At 37.9% G+C, this 14,009-nt stretch overlaps 2 protein-coding genes across 6 annotated transcripts in view; one reads left to right on the top strand and one right to left on the bottom strand.

The window, feature by feature from the left end:
• The window catches only part of LOC133847017 (uncharacterized), a 321,107-nt gene that overhangs the window by 251,110 nt on the left and 55,988 nt on the right, over positions 1–14,009 (top strand). The window lies entirely within an intron of this gene.
• On the bottom strand, positions 2,247–9,963 carry LOC133848264 (protein disconnected). Its single transcript, XM_062283758.1, has 2 exons — positions 9,125–9,963; positions 2,247–5,132 (listed from the first exon to the last, which is right to left on the bottom strand). The coding sequence occupies exon 2, from the start codon at positions 5,097–5,099 to the stop codon at positions 3,291–3,293; it is 1,809 nt and encodes a 602-aa protein (XP_062139742.1). The 5' UTR covers positions 5,100–5,132; positions 9,125–9,963; the 3' UTR covers positions 2,247–3,290.

Below are 14,009 nucleotides of genomic sequence, written 5' to 3' on the forward strand. Positions count from 1 at the left end.
CCTCAAATGCTTGTGACATCATCCAATTCAGAAAACTTAAAAGTAAATAGATCCCCAGAGATGCAGAACAGAACGCAGCCATTTCATGGCAATGTCTCTCGTTGTTGTCGTTGTGGTTGTCTGAACAAGTGTATGTATGTGTGTGTGCCAGTGTGTGTGTGTGTGTGTGTGTGTTAGTGTGTGTGTCTCAAGTGACAACGCTGCCAAGGATCATCTCATAAATGTGGCAAGCATTTAGCTGTCGCTCGTCTCGTGACGGATTGTCTCCTTCCCTTCTTCCCTTCTTCCCTTCTTTCTCCGCACATCCTTTGCGCTTTCCCCCCCTCTGTAGTCAAGCACTTGACATTTTCACAGTCTTCTTCTTCTTCTTCTTCACGCCGGCATTCATGTCAATTTTGCGGTTTCGCTTTCACGCAACTTCATTTCGGGAATTTTACAACAATTTTATTCATAAGCAGTTGTTTTTTTTTTGTTCCCCATTTTTTTTATTTTGTCGAGTGTCTAATGAGTATCTATGTTTCTATCTCTGTGTGGTTGTAATCTGTCCATAAGTGGCCACAGCGGCTGCCTATCCAGAACTCAGGCTAATGATGAAGCTGAGATGTGGTTGCCACACCCCTTTGAATATTATCGTTATGAGTGCTGATTGAATACAATGTGTTGTTCTATATGCTGATTTTTTCTATAGCGAATCCTTGAATTCATCCATTTTCCAATGTAAAGTTCACTTAATTAATATAATTAGTCTTTGGGAATTTATCAAGCATTTAATTACAACACAACTATTAAGATAATTTCACTGTGCTCACAACAATGCCATTGAATACTTTGAAAAAAAAAACATACTATAATATACAAAATATATATATATTATAAGTGCAGTTGTAAAAAATTTGTATAAATCAATATTTTAAGCTTTTAAAGCACACGTTGTTTTATTTTTGAACATTTCTAGAAGAGTTTAAATGCTGTCAAAAGTGTTTGTAACAATCTTAAAGTTTGATTTGAATATTTTCTTTAACTAATTGGCAATTTTAAATAGATTTCTTCATTCTTATTTTTTAAGCAATTTGACAACAGCGGAATTTGTCGCAAAAAACAAAAACGACGTATCAAACTATCTTCAAAATAAGTAAAGGTTATTCTTATAGCTATGGATTAGCATTATACTAAGATATATTTTAGGAACTTTTAGGAACGACATAAAAAAAAACTACATAAAGGTTTTTTATATATTCCATTTTGTTAGTTGATCGCTGGTATATTGTTTTTGTAAAATGAAATTTAGAGATGAGAAACAACCAAAAACTCCGTTTTATTGTTTTTGGTTTTTTCTAGTTTTCCTGTTATCCTGTTATTTTATTATTTTTACACAAGTGCAGAACGTATTGACTGCACACTGAAATAGCAGTTTCTGATTTTCTTCTAAAAATATGACCATAAATTATCCGTAAAATATTTAAATAAAATCTATTTAAATTATTTTAACATTTTTTTTAGTACATAATTACAAAAACAACTGCTTACTGAAAATTTAGTTGCGATCAGATATAAATTGTAGAAGTTAGTCAAGAAATTCTTTTTTAGGGTCTTAGTTGACTAACAATTTGGTATATTTTATACTCTGTGGTATATTTTCATATGAAGTGCTATATTAATATACCAAAAACAAAGCATTTGGTATATGTTAGAAATAATACTGCACTGCTTAATTTTAATTGTAGAAATTAGTCAAGAAATTCTTTTTTAGGGCCTTAGTTGACTAACAATTTGGTATATTTTACACTCTTTGGTATATTTCCATATGAAGTGCTATATTAATATACAAAACAAAAACATAACATTTGGTATACTTTAGGAATAATACCGCACTGTTTTGCTTAATTTCAACTGTAGCTTTCTTACTTCTCAGAAAAAAACATTTTGAATTTTCATTCTACACAAAATTGATTTGCTTGCTTAAAAAGCTTCTGCTATTCTGTGTAATAATCGAATACCCATCTGTATCTTGCATGATTCGCAGTCATTTATGTGGGCAGTCGATGAACAATGCATAATTAATTATCATTTGATCATTATGAAATTCCCAGGCTATGCATAATTTGAAAGGCCAGCGAAAGGCGACGCAATTTGCCATGAAAGCTAAATGCTAAAATAGAATTGAACTGTTTTTTTTTGTAGCTTTTTAACCTGAAAAGTTTTGGAAAATAAAAGTCCCCCGAAGATTCCCCGCAAAAGGAGCACAATTAATTATGGATATTTGTAGATATTGTTCACAATATTTGTGGTTTTTTATTGTTTGAAAATGAAATGAGAAATTATCATCATCATCATCATATTATCATATTACACAATTAATCTCTTAGGGAGAGCAAAATCGTTCGTTTCGAGAAAGAGCGAGAGAGCAATAACATTTCTACTAAACATGCACAGACACGTCTATGATTTGATTTTTTTGTTGTTTTTTTGGTTTTTTAATTTATATGATTTTTTTCTTATTTTTTTTGCGGCAATTCGTTTAAGGGAGCAGGGGGAATACATACAAGGGAGGAGGGGAAATTACACGAGATATGTTTGTTTTTTTTTCTTTTTGTGTATTTTTTTTCTCTCATATTTTTTGTTGTTGACTTATTTCAGAGTTAGTTACAAATACAAATAGTTATTGGCTATGAAAAAAAAATTGCTGTTTGCACTTAAACATTATATAATATATATATTCTACTATATAATATTAATATTAATATAATTTTTTTGTTGTTCATATTTTTTTGTTTTGTTTTTTGTTTCGATTTATGCCGCATCGTTGCACATTAAACATTAATTAGATTAGTTTTTGTTTTTGTTTTAAATATGTGAATACTTCGTTGTAGGCCGCACAGTGGGACCAAACTGCTTGAGGAACGGATTTGAATACTATACACTTAGATGTCGCATTTAACTTAACATAGCTCAAAAAAAAAAATAATAATAATATAATATAATATATGTAAATAGATTAGTTTAATAATATGTGTTTACATTACATTATTAATTACAAAAAAAAAAGACCGGATATATATAACACAAGTACGAGTAGAAAAGCTAGTAATCATCATCTTGATCATCTTCATCATCATTATCATTATCATTATCATCGTCATTATCATTACATTAATCATTAGATTATACATTACATTAATCATTGTAAAAACCAGATCAGTTGCCATTTCATGACCAACGGAAAAAAAAACACGAATATATGTAGATCGATTTTTTGTATTTGCTAAGAGAGAAACGCATTTGAGCTTTTTTTACACCGAGATGGCAGCAGCATTAGCTGTCGCCGACTGCGCCGCCGACGTCGCAGCCGGCGTCGCTGCCGTGGCAGATGATTTGGCGCTGCCAACAGCAGCGACGCCACCGCTGCTCAGCAACATGGAGCGATAGACCTCGGAGAGGAGATTCCAAGGTGCCACAGCAGGTGGCGCCACAACTGGAGTCGCTGCTGCTGAGGAGGACGCTGCGGCCGAGACAGAGGCAGAGGCAGCCGCAGCGGCAGCGGCGGCAAACATTTGAGTTTGCAGCAGACGCAAATGATGTTGTTGCTCCTCGAGATCGAGGCCAAAGCAGCCAAGCAAAGCAGCTGGCGGCGTCGACGTTGACGTCGAAGTTGAAGTTGTTGCTGATGGCGACGCTTTCAGCGGTTGCTGCAGAGGTTGGTGGTGGTGGTGGTGGGGGGCGGCGGTTGGCAGCGGCGACAGATTGTGGGCGTGGCTGTCACTGCCGCTATCGTAATCGAGTTCCATTTTGATGACCGGACTCGAGGCGGAAGCTTTCGACATCTGCTGTTGTTGTTGCTGTTGCTGTTCGTCTTGGTTGCTGGAGGAGGCGACGCTGTTGTGACGTCGCCGCTTGCCCAGCAGACGCTCCATGGAGAAGCCGCAGGGACTTGGCGAACGTCGCTGCTTGATGCTGCCGCTGCTCGACGAGAGTTGCTCATCACAGTTGGCATCGCGCCGCTTGTGCAAACTGAAATCGAGCGGACGCTCCTCCTCCTGTTGCCCCTCTCCATCCTCCTCTTCCTCTTCCTCTTCGGGACAACTGGCCAGACTATTGCTATTGCTGGCCAGGCTGAGGCTGCAATGAAGTTCGGTCTCCACATCGGTTTCCTCGGGCTCAACTTCGTGCTCATTCTCGTTCTCGCTGTGACAATCCTGACTAGCTGGACTCGAGCTATTCGCATGCATGTCCACATACACATAGACGCCATCGTCTTCGCCTTCTCCCTCTCCTTCCCCTTCACCCTCTCCCTCACCCTCACCCTCTTCGAGATCGCCGAATAAACGTTCCTGCTGCGCTCGACTCGTCAACAATCCCAAATTGTGCAATCCCGTCTGACCGCCAAACATCATCGCCGCTGCTGCGGAGCTGTAACCGTGATGATGCGGATGATGGTGTGGATGATGCGGATGCGGATGTCCGTGCGGTGGCGGTGGCACCGGTGGCAACAAGCCAGGGAATGCAGCCGCTGCCGCTGCCGCCGCTGGAAACACGGGAAATTGTTGCGCCGTGCGTCCATCGTGTGGCGAAATCTTGCGACGAATGTGCGGCGAATGAAGTTTGGGATTCGGATTGGCGCTGTGACGATTACGCGAACGCCTCGAACTGAACACCATGTTGCAACCATCCACGGTGCATTTGTGCATCTCCCTCAAGTGCACCGCCGAAAAGTGAATCTTCAGCGCTCCCTTGTCGCAAAAGGTCTTGAAGCAAATGGAGCATTGAACGCGTTTTTTACCCGTCGCCGGATTGATGAATTGTCCGGCCAAATTGATCGGAGGTGAGCCCCAACGTTTCGGTTTCGTTGTCGAGCTGGATCCTGTCGAGCTGGCGCTGCTTCCCCCTCCACCCCCTCCGCCGCTCGTTGAGCCAACGATGGTGGAATTTGGTGAACTGGCTGGCGAGGCGTGTGTCAACGCATGTGAATGCGAATGGGAGTGTGGATGCGAGTGTTGATGAGGATGCGAATGTGGATGCGAGTGGGGATGCGGATGTGGTGGCGGTGGTGGATGACCCAGCAGATAGGCGGGCGGCATAAATGGATTCATAATGTGCTCCATTGTATCTGTTGTTTGTTGTTCTTTTGTGATGTGCTGCAATGAATAGGAGGAGAAAATGTTCTTGATTAGCAAAGTTGATAGTATGAAGCACAAAAAAAAGATACAAAAGTATCTGCAAGTTGCAATTGCATTTGATGGTAAAAATATTTTATAATTAGTATACTAATCTAATAAAGAAAGAATGTAAATAACAGTAAAGAGAAAAAAAGATACAAAAGTATCTGCAAGATGCATTTGCAGTAGCAGTTGAAAAGACACTTTGTCAAAAGTATCTGCGAGACACAAATGCTTTTGATGGTAGAAATATGTTTCAATCAATTTAAATTAAAATCTAATGATGCAAAATCAGTTGGAAGATACAAAAGTATCTCAAAGATACAAAAGTATCTGCAAGATGCTATTGCAGTTGAAAAAGCAAAAGTGTCTCAAAGATACAAAAGTATCTCAAAGATACAAAAGTATCTCAAAGATACAAAAGCAGTTAAAAAGCAGTTGGAAGATACAAAAGTATCTCAAAGATACAAAAGTATCTGCAAGATGCAATATAGGAAAAAAGCAGTTGGAAGATACTAAAGTATCTCAAAGATACAAAAATATCTGCAAGATGCAATTGCAGTTAAAAAGTCACTTTGTCATGCAAAGGATTCCAAAGTATCTGCGAGATACAAAAGCATTTGATGCTAGAAATAGTATGTAATCCATTTCAGTTCAATTCTTGGCATAAACGATATGTTAACATCCATAAAAATATAAAAGTATCTTAAAGCTACATAAGTCTCTGCAAGATGCAATTACAGTTGAGAAGTCACTGCCGTGCAAAAGATTCAAAAGTATCTCAAAGATACAAATGCATTTGATGCTACGATGTATTCTAATCATCCTTCAAATAAATATACGCTTACTTGGATGAAAAAGTATATACAAGATACTGCAAAATCTACAAGATACATTAGAAAAAAAGATATATTGAATCGAGTTCAAAGCATTAGTATGACGAAAAGTCACTCAGTAATACGAAAGATACAATAGTATTTACAAGATACAAAAGTATCTGCTAGATGCAAATGCATTTCACAATGAAAATATTTATTAAATCATATAAAATTTAAAGCGTGATCTAAAAAACCACATAAAACTTCAATTAAGAAAATCACTTGATGGTTAAAATATTTTACGTAAATAATATGAAATTAAGTAAAAAATTATAAATAAAATGAAATAATCTAATAATTATAAAATGAAGTGATAAAATAAAAATGAAATTTAGTAATGAAATAATATGAAATTAGGTATCCACATATTAAAAGATTCAAATATATTTGTGTCTGAATTCTAAACAACTTTGCGATGCAAAAGTAGTTGTCAAATGCGGTTAGCTATAAAATGTATCTGTGAGATGCAATCTCAAATTGTGAGCTGCAATTGCAAGTAGCCTTTAATTGAAATATAATCTTTACGTTATGAAGTGCGAGAAGTATCTTTGAATAGTCAAATGTATCTACAGCAGTTTTCAATCGTATCTTGAAGCTGCACAAAGTGTCTTTGATGAATGCTTTTGTGCCGTCGGCAAATGCAATTCGCACCCACGGTGCCAACGAAGCTTGTGTCCTCAATTGGTCCGCAGTTGTCGATGAGATGCTGTTGATGGTGTCAACTGTCAACTGTCAACTGAGCAGCAGCTGGGCAGCTGGGTAGCTGGACAAAAAGGTCCAAAGTGCCGATTGCGGAGGATGTCAATCAAAATGCGAAAAAGTCACTCGGTCAAGAGAATGAGGAGGAAGGAGGGGGAAAGCAAGCAATGGGAAAATCCTAATCAGAAAGCAATGAAGAGGAAAACAGGCGAAAAGTTGCGCAACGTTTGTTGCGACGATTTTTTTCCCCCCGTTTTTTGCGCTGTTATCAACGCGGCACATTTAACCACACCCCACACCCCAGCCCACAAAAAGCCACAAGTCTCAAAGTATTGGGCCAATTTCAGAGATTTCAAATAAATGATTTGCTGCTGCGCAATTAAATAAATAATAAAACAGAAAAACAGAAACACACAGAAAAAGAAAAACAAGTGTGCACAGTGGGACGACAACAAGAAGAAATACGATTTGATAGTTGCCACACTGTGGCATGTGTGTGTGTGTGTGTGTGTATGTGGCATAAAAGATATCGCGTCGCATGTCGCATCGAGATCTGTTATAAAAGACAACAACAACGAAGGCGAAGCAAAGTGTTTGCCTGCCTCATTTGCTTGGCCAAAAAGCAAAAGATTTTTTACAGCTTTTTCGGGGCCTCGTCCATTAAAACCGCAACAACAACAACGAGGAGAGGAGAGGAGAATAACAACTGAGACAACATGCAGTGATCGGCAGCTAGTCCAAGTGACTTTTTATTGTTGCCGCTGTTTCTGTTGTCGCTGTCTTGTTGGCTACTGTAATTGCGAATGACGAACGATGAACGATGAACGTTGAACGTTGAGAGCGACGAGCTAAATTGATGGCCAAAAGTGCGGGCCTTTGCTTCAGCTTCAGCTTCAGCTTTTGCTTTTGGCTTAGCTTTAGCTTTAGCGGCTTGTCGACCACGCTGGGGACAATTGTTAACGTCAAGATCATAGCAAACGAGTCCGTCATCATCATCATCATCATCATCTTTGGGTGCCGCTCTCTTTGCTTGCTATGTGCTGGCTGGCTATCATTCCGAATCAATCTTAAATGCGCCCCAAAACAGCAAAAACAGCAAGACAACACAACAACAACAACAAATAGACAAGACAAACATATTCTAATAAACCGACACTGACCAACTGAATTTGGCAGCAGTGGGGAAAGGAAGAATTCCACACCAGTCGACAAAACAATATGTAATTGAATGCGAAACAACAAAACAGTTGAATTTTTGAAATGTGTTTGAGAACATTGCTAACTAAAAATCTAAAGGAAAAGTTCAACTTTTGTTTGGCTGTTGAATTTGGCGGCAGTTGGGAAAGGAAGAATTCAGCAGTGGTCAAAGAATAAATCTAATACAAAGTAACTCAAAAAAACAGTTGAATTTGAAATGAGTTTGACAAAAATCCTAACTAAAAATTGAAACGAAATATTCAACTTTTCTTTCACAACTGAATTTGTCAACAGTGGGGAAGGGAAGAATTCCGCAGTAGTCGAAGAATAAGTGGGGAAAGGAAGAGTTCAGAAGTAAACGAAACTAAAAGAGCGTTCAAGATAAATGTGACAAAAGTGCGTTTTTAAATGCATTTTGCCAACACTTTGCTTGGTGTTCAAGTGCACCTAAGCAGCAGCTATAACAAATACACTGACTGCTGAATTTTCCTGCGCTGTGGCAAGGGAAAAGTCAGCAGCCGGTTGCATTGGTTAGCTTTGATGCTTCGATAGTTGATTTATCGCAGATTGTTTTTTATGTTTATGTGTGGTTGCGACTCATTAGGAACGATAGTAACTATAACAACAACAACAACAACAACACTAACAACAAGAAGTGTACATGGGGTAATTATTTTTGTCAAACGCTTTAAATGTCTTAACAACAACAACAACAACAACTGAGAAAACCAATCACAAGTTGCTTTTTTTGATGACCAGCGTCGAATGTTGTTTTATTATCGGCAATGTTGAAAGTCACAAAAAAACATTCTCCTGTTTATTGTTGTTCACAGTTGTTGTAGTTGTTGTTGTTGTTGTTGTTTGTACTATTTTAATAAGCCAGCGGACAAGCTGAAGGAGCAATGAACGACCATCATAATGATCGCAATGCTAATGATAATGACGATGCTGATGACTCTCTTATTATTTCTTTTCATTTGGTTTTTTTTTAGTTTTTTTGTATCTCAATTTGTATCTTAACAAAACATTTACAAAACAAACATAAAAAAAAAATAGCGACAAAATAGCGACAAAAATCTTAATTACAAATTTTCATTTTGGGTTTTGTCCGAAATTTGTTTTTAGTTTTTTTTTTTTAGTCTTTTCGCCGACGGCCAACAACAATAACACTTTTGTTTAAGAAATAAATTTACTTACAATTTGTTGTATTTGTGTTTTGTTGTATTTTTTTGTTGAGCTGCTGCGTTTTTGATTTTTGTTGTTGTTTGTATATTTTTTTTTTGTAACTGTATTTTTCTTGTATTTTGTATCACCAAAAAAATTTCAATTTGCTGCACATATTTTTTTTTTATTTATTTATGATTTTTTTCTTAGCGTTGCGTTGCAGTTTTTTTTCAGTTTTTGTATAATTTTTAAATATTTGTTGTATAAATAGTTTTTTTTGTTGTTGAATTTTTGTATTTTGTATGTTGCTTGTTTTGCCGAAGCGACGGCGACAACGACAAACGACAAGCGACAGGCGACAACGTCAACGAAGGCGACGGCGAACGTTATGAAGTCTCACGCACACTAAAAACATAAAACGTAAAACGAGTGAAACACGACGACGACGACGGCAACGACGACAACGACAACGACAACGACGTCGTAACGTTGACAGTGACGGTGACGGTGACTGCGACAGAGCAAAAGGCAGCAGCAGACGCAGACGGAGAGAAGGCAGCGGCAGCAGCAATAAGCGAAGCAGCAGAAGAGATCCACTCCTTCGAAAGTCGTGGGTGACACTGATTGTCGTGTGGCTGCGAGCAGAAAAAATGTAACGACGAACGATGACGACGACGACGACGACGACGACAAAATGCGACAGAGCAGAGACAGCGGCAGAGCACCACTAACACTCACACTCACACGCACACAGAGAGCGACGCGCGTACGCAGCAACAAACGGGGTGGGTGACACTTTGTGTGCTCTCTTAGCAGCAGCAGCAATAGCGACAGCAGCAGACGAGACGCGCAGCAGCGGACAAGTTCAACGTAACTGCCCCACACACAAATGCTCGTCGTCTGTCTACCTGAAGCCCAGGCCAGCAGCCAACGAGCGACTGAGCATTGTCTCTCTCACTATCTGTGTGTGTGTTAGTGTGAGTGTGAGAGAGCAGTAGCCACAGTAGCAGCAGCAGAAGCAGCAGCAACAGAGGCGCTATTGGAATTGGCTTGTCGTTGTGGTTGTAGTTGTAGGTGTATTACATATGCAAGTGTGTGTGTGTGTGTGTGTGCTGCTTGTTTAGGCTGTGTCACATTGTCGTTCGTTGGGTCATCCATACACACACACACAGAGACTATGCGAGTGCGGGACAGCGCTAGAGGCAGTTTGTTGTTGCTCTCTGTCACACGCGCCTTTGCAGTCGGTTAAGCAGTGCACACTGAAGAGAGAAACAAACGGACTCTCTCTTAAACAGTACAAGAGCATGAGCTCTGGCTGTTATTATATTGATTGCACTGGCAATAAGTTGTGTGCCGCTTTAAATATGCATATTTAAGACAGATTAAAGCACACTTACACCCTGAGCTTAAAGTGTTGTATTTTTGTTTTTGCTTAATAAAGCAAGCAGTGTAAATCTTGTGGCGGGGGCGTTGGCAAGCATACGCATGGTCAACGCTTATAGGAAAACAACAACTATAAGAACAACAACAACAACAGCACCAACAAAAAATAATACATGGGACATATCGAGCAGAGTGGAAATGCATGCGCTAGAGCAGAGCAATAATATCACCACATGCATGCATATTGTACATACACACATCGATATATATTTTTTGGGCTATTGCCAGCCTGCTCGCACACTGTCGTCTGAGTGGACGACGACGACGACGACGAGTGGTTGACATGCGACGTATTTGTGTGTTTGCTGACCGAGCGACCGACCAAACGAACGAGCGAACGAGCGAGCAGAGCAGAGCAATACAACCATCACACACACACACACACACTCATACACCTGCACGCTCACGCACCTTTTTGCTGGCTCTCCCGCTCTCTCTGCTCTGCTCTCTGGCAATCGGCCACAGCGTCACATGCAGTGTCATTTGCTCGCCAACCAAAGAGCGCGCCACTGTGCACGCGCTCTCTCTCTCATGGGGCCAGCTCTGTGTGATACGTATGTGTGTTGGTGTGTGTGTGTGTGTGCTTGTGAGTGTCGTGCCATTAGCCAGTCCGCGTGTGACAGAGCTAAAACGAGTTGGCCCCATCATTTGTTCGAATGAAATGGCAATGGCCAAGCCAATTCGTTGTCGCTCTATCGACGCCGGCTGCGCTGCCGTCGTTTTGTCTTCGTCTCATTATGGGGCCACAGCAATATTGTTGTTGTTGTTGTTGTCGTTTGCTGCTTGTTGTTGTCGCCTTCGTCGTCGTCGTCGTCACACTTTACTTGCTCTTGCTACTGTTGTTGTTGCTGTTGTTGTTGCGTTTTTCGTTCGTTCTTTTTAAAATTTTTGTCATTTGATGTCTTGTCCACTGGTGCTGCTGCTGCTGCTGCAGCCAGCAAAACAGCGACGGCGACTGCGACAGCGACTGTAACTGTGACTGCGAGAGCTGTGTGAGTGTGTGTCCGTCTCTTTTTAGTAAACACCAATGAATGCCCTGCCTGTCTATCTGTGTGTGTGTGTATATGTGTGTGTGTGTCTCTCTGTCTCTGCATGTGATGTTTGGCTAGGTGTATGTGTATGTGTGTGTGAGCACACCTCTTGCTTTTGCGACGGCAACGACGACGACGACTTTGCTTTACTGGCTATGCGATTGCGCCACAAATTTCTATGTGTATGTACGCTTATGTGTGTGTGTGTGTGTGTGTCTGTGTGTGTCACATGAAACGACACTTTAACATGGGGGCGATTTTTGCTGTCTCCTGCACCAATAGTATTTGAGCACCGCTCTTTGGTGACAAAGACGCAAAGAACCGACGTCTGCTGCTGCTGCTGCTGTTGCTGCTTCTTCTTCTTCTTCTTATATACAAGCATGCTTATACATAGATGTGCATATGTGTGTGTGTGAGGTTGACTTAAATATGTATTTGAAGGCGCTTTAAATGCTTGTCCTTTTGATAGCTGCATTAACATAAGCTTAAGCACACACACACACACACACACACAAACACATACGCCCCCTCACTCACACACACCAACACACTCACACACTCACACACACATGCTATCAATTACCGCTTTTTGCCAACTGACCATCGCAATACTCAGCTTGCGGCAACTTTCGCAGGATCCACAAAGGACTCGAATGATGTTAATGAAGCACAGCTGTAGCTTAAAGACAACAACAACAAAAAAAAGCGCTTCCAGCGCATTAATTGAATTCGAAAAGCCAAAGGCACAGCTTCCAGTCAAATTTCGCTTCCCTTGTTTCCCTCGAAAAGATTTCGAATTATTTATAGATAATTAAATAAAAGAAAACACAATTTTCAAATCTTTATACGTATATATTATATATTTTATATATGTATTTTTATTTAAACATTTAAGATTATTTAAATTTCATTTTTCGTCAATTTGAAATTGGTTTATATTTGTTGTAGAATTATTTATAGATAATTAAATGAACGTACAATTATTTAGTCAGCAAATTTTGTAACTTACCAAATTTGTCAGGAAAAGATTTCGAATTATTTATAGTTAAGTAAATTAAAAAAAAAACACACACCTTTTTCAAATTATAATGTATTCAATTTTTTATATACTTTTAATTAAACATTTACAATTATTTAAACTTCATTTTTCGTCAGTTCTAATTCGAATTCCATTTGTTGTAGAATTATTTATTAAGTGGAAAAAAACATTTTCCCAGTAAACTTTGTGATTTACCTAATTTGTAAGGAAGAGATTTCCTATTATTTTTAGATCTTTACATGAAAAAACAAAAACACATTTTTTAAATCTTTATGTATTCAATTTATTATGTACTTTTTAAACATTTAAAATTATTAAATTTGTCCTCAATTTTATTCACTTACTTGTTTACTTACTTTTCGTACTTATTTTAATAAACTTATTATTCAATTGCTACTTTAATACTTTCATCTCTAAGAAGTTACCAAAATTATGAATTTGTCGCAATTATTTTAATCAGTTTATTATTTATTTGCTATTTTTCTAGTTTGGTTTCTAAAGAGTTTCTCTTTTAAAGACTTGAAGAGTCAACGTTTAACATAATTCATTTCTTGATTACACACTTTAACTATTTATGAAATTATTTACAAGCTGTTGAAGCAGACGTGATTTATGTTTATTTTCTTTCATTGCGCAATGCTATAAATAAATTATGTACAATTCGTGCATTAATTATGCTTTAAAGATCCATTAAATTACTCAAAAATATGTTTCACGCTAAATCTTCACACTTCATTTAAAGAACAGAAAATTTATGTAAATTTTTTTTTGGCATTCGCATTGACAGCAAAAAGGGAAAAGTTTAAAACAGTTTTCAATGTGGCAACAAATTCAAAAATTGTAAAATAAATATGATATTTTAGGAGAGAATAAAAAAATCACGTAAATTTAAGTTCAATGCAAATTTTTATGATTTTAAAGTCCATTTCTTAAGGTATTTCAAATGTGGCAATGATTCATAATTAGAAAAGTGTTTTTATATGCTTTAGTCAATTAACTTTTTGACTTGATTTTGTTCTAAAAAATAAATTAAATAACAATAATATGAAAACCAAAGTTTTAAAGTTTTTAATTACAATGTAAATATCAATGATATTAAATTTCTTAAAATTTTTCAAATGAGGAAACTTTTTCATATTTCGAAATGTGTTTTTATATTCTTGAGTTAACTAGTTTATTCTTTTCGCTTTGTGCTAAAATTGATTTTCATCAAAATAAAATATAAACCAAACTTTAATGTTTTAAATTACAATGCAAATATCAATGATATTAAAGTCCATTTCTTAAAGTATTTCAAATATGTGCATTTTTCTTTAGTTAACTTACTTTTTAATTAGGTTTGTAGAATTTCCGTTGATAAAATGCAAATATCATTTTTTACGATATGCCAAGTGTGGGAATTTTT

Source organism: Drosophila sulfurigaster, chromosome X, assembly GCF_023558435.1.
Source record: "Drosophila sulfurigaster albostrigata strain 15112-1811.04 chromosome X, ASM2355843v2, whole genome shotgun sequence".
Classification (NCBI taxonomy): domain Eukaryota; kingdom Metazoa; phylum Arthropoda; class Insecta; order Diptera; family Drosophilidae; genus Drosophila; species Drosophila sulfurigaster.

Coding starts and splice junctions, on each gene's coding strand:
- LOC133848264 (XM_062283758.1), bottom strand. CDS start 5,099: ATGGAGCACATTATGAATCCATTTATGCCGCCCGCCTATCTGCTGGGT.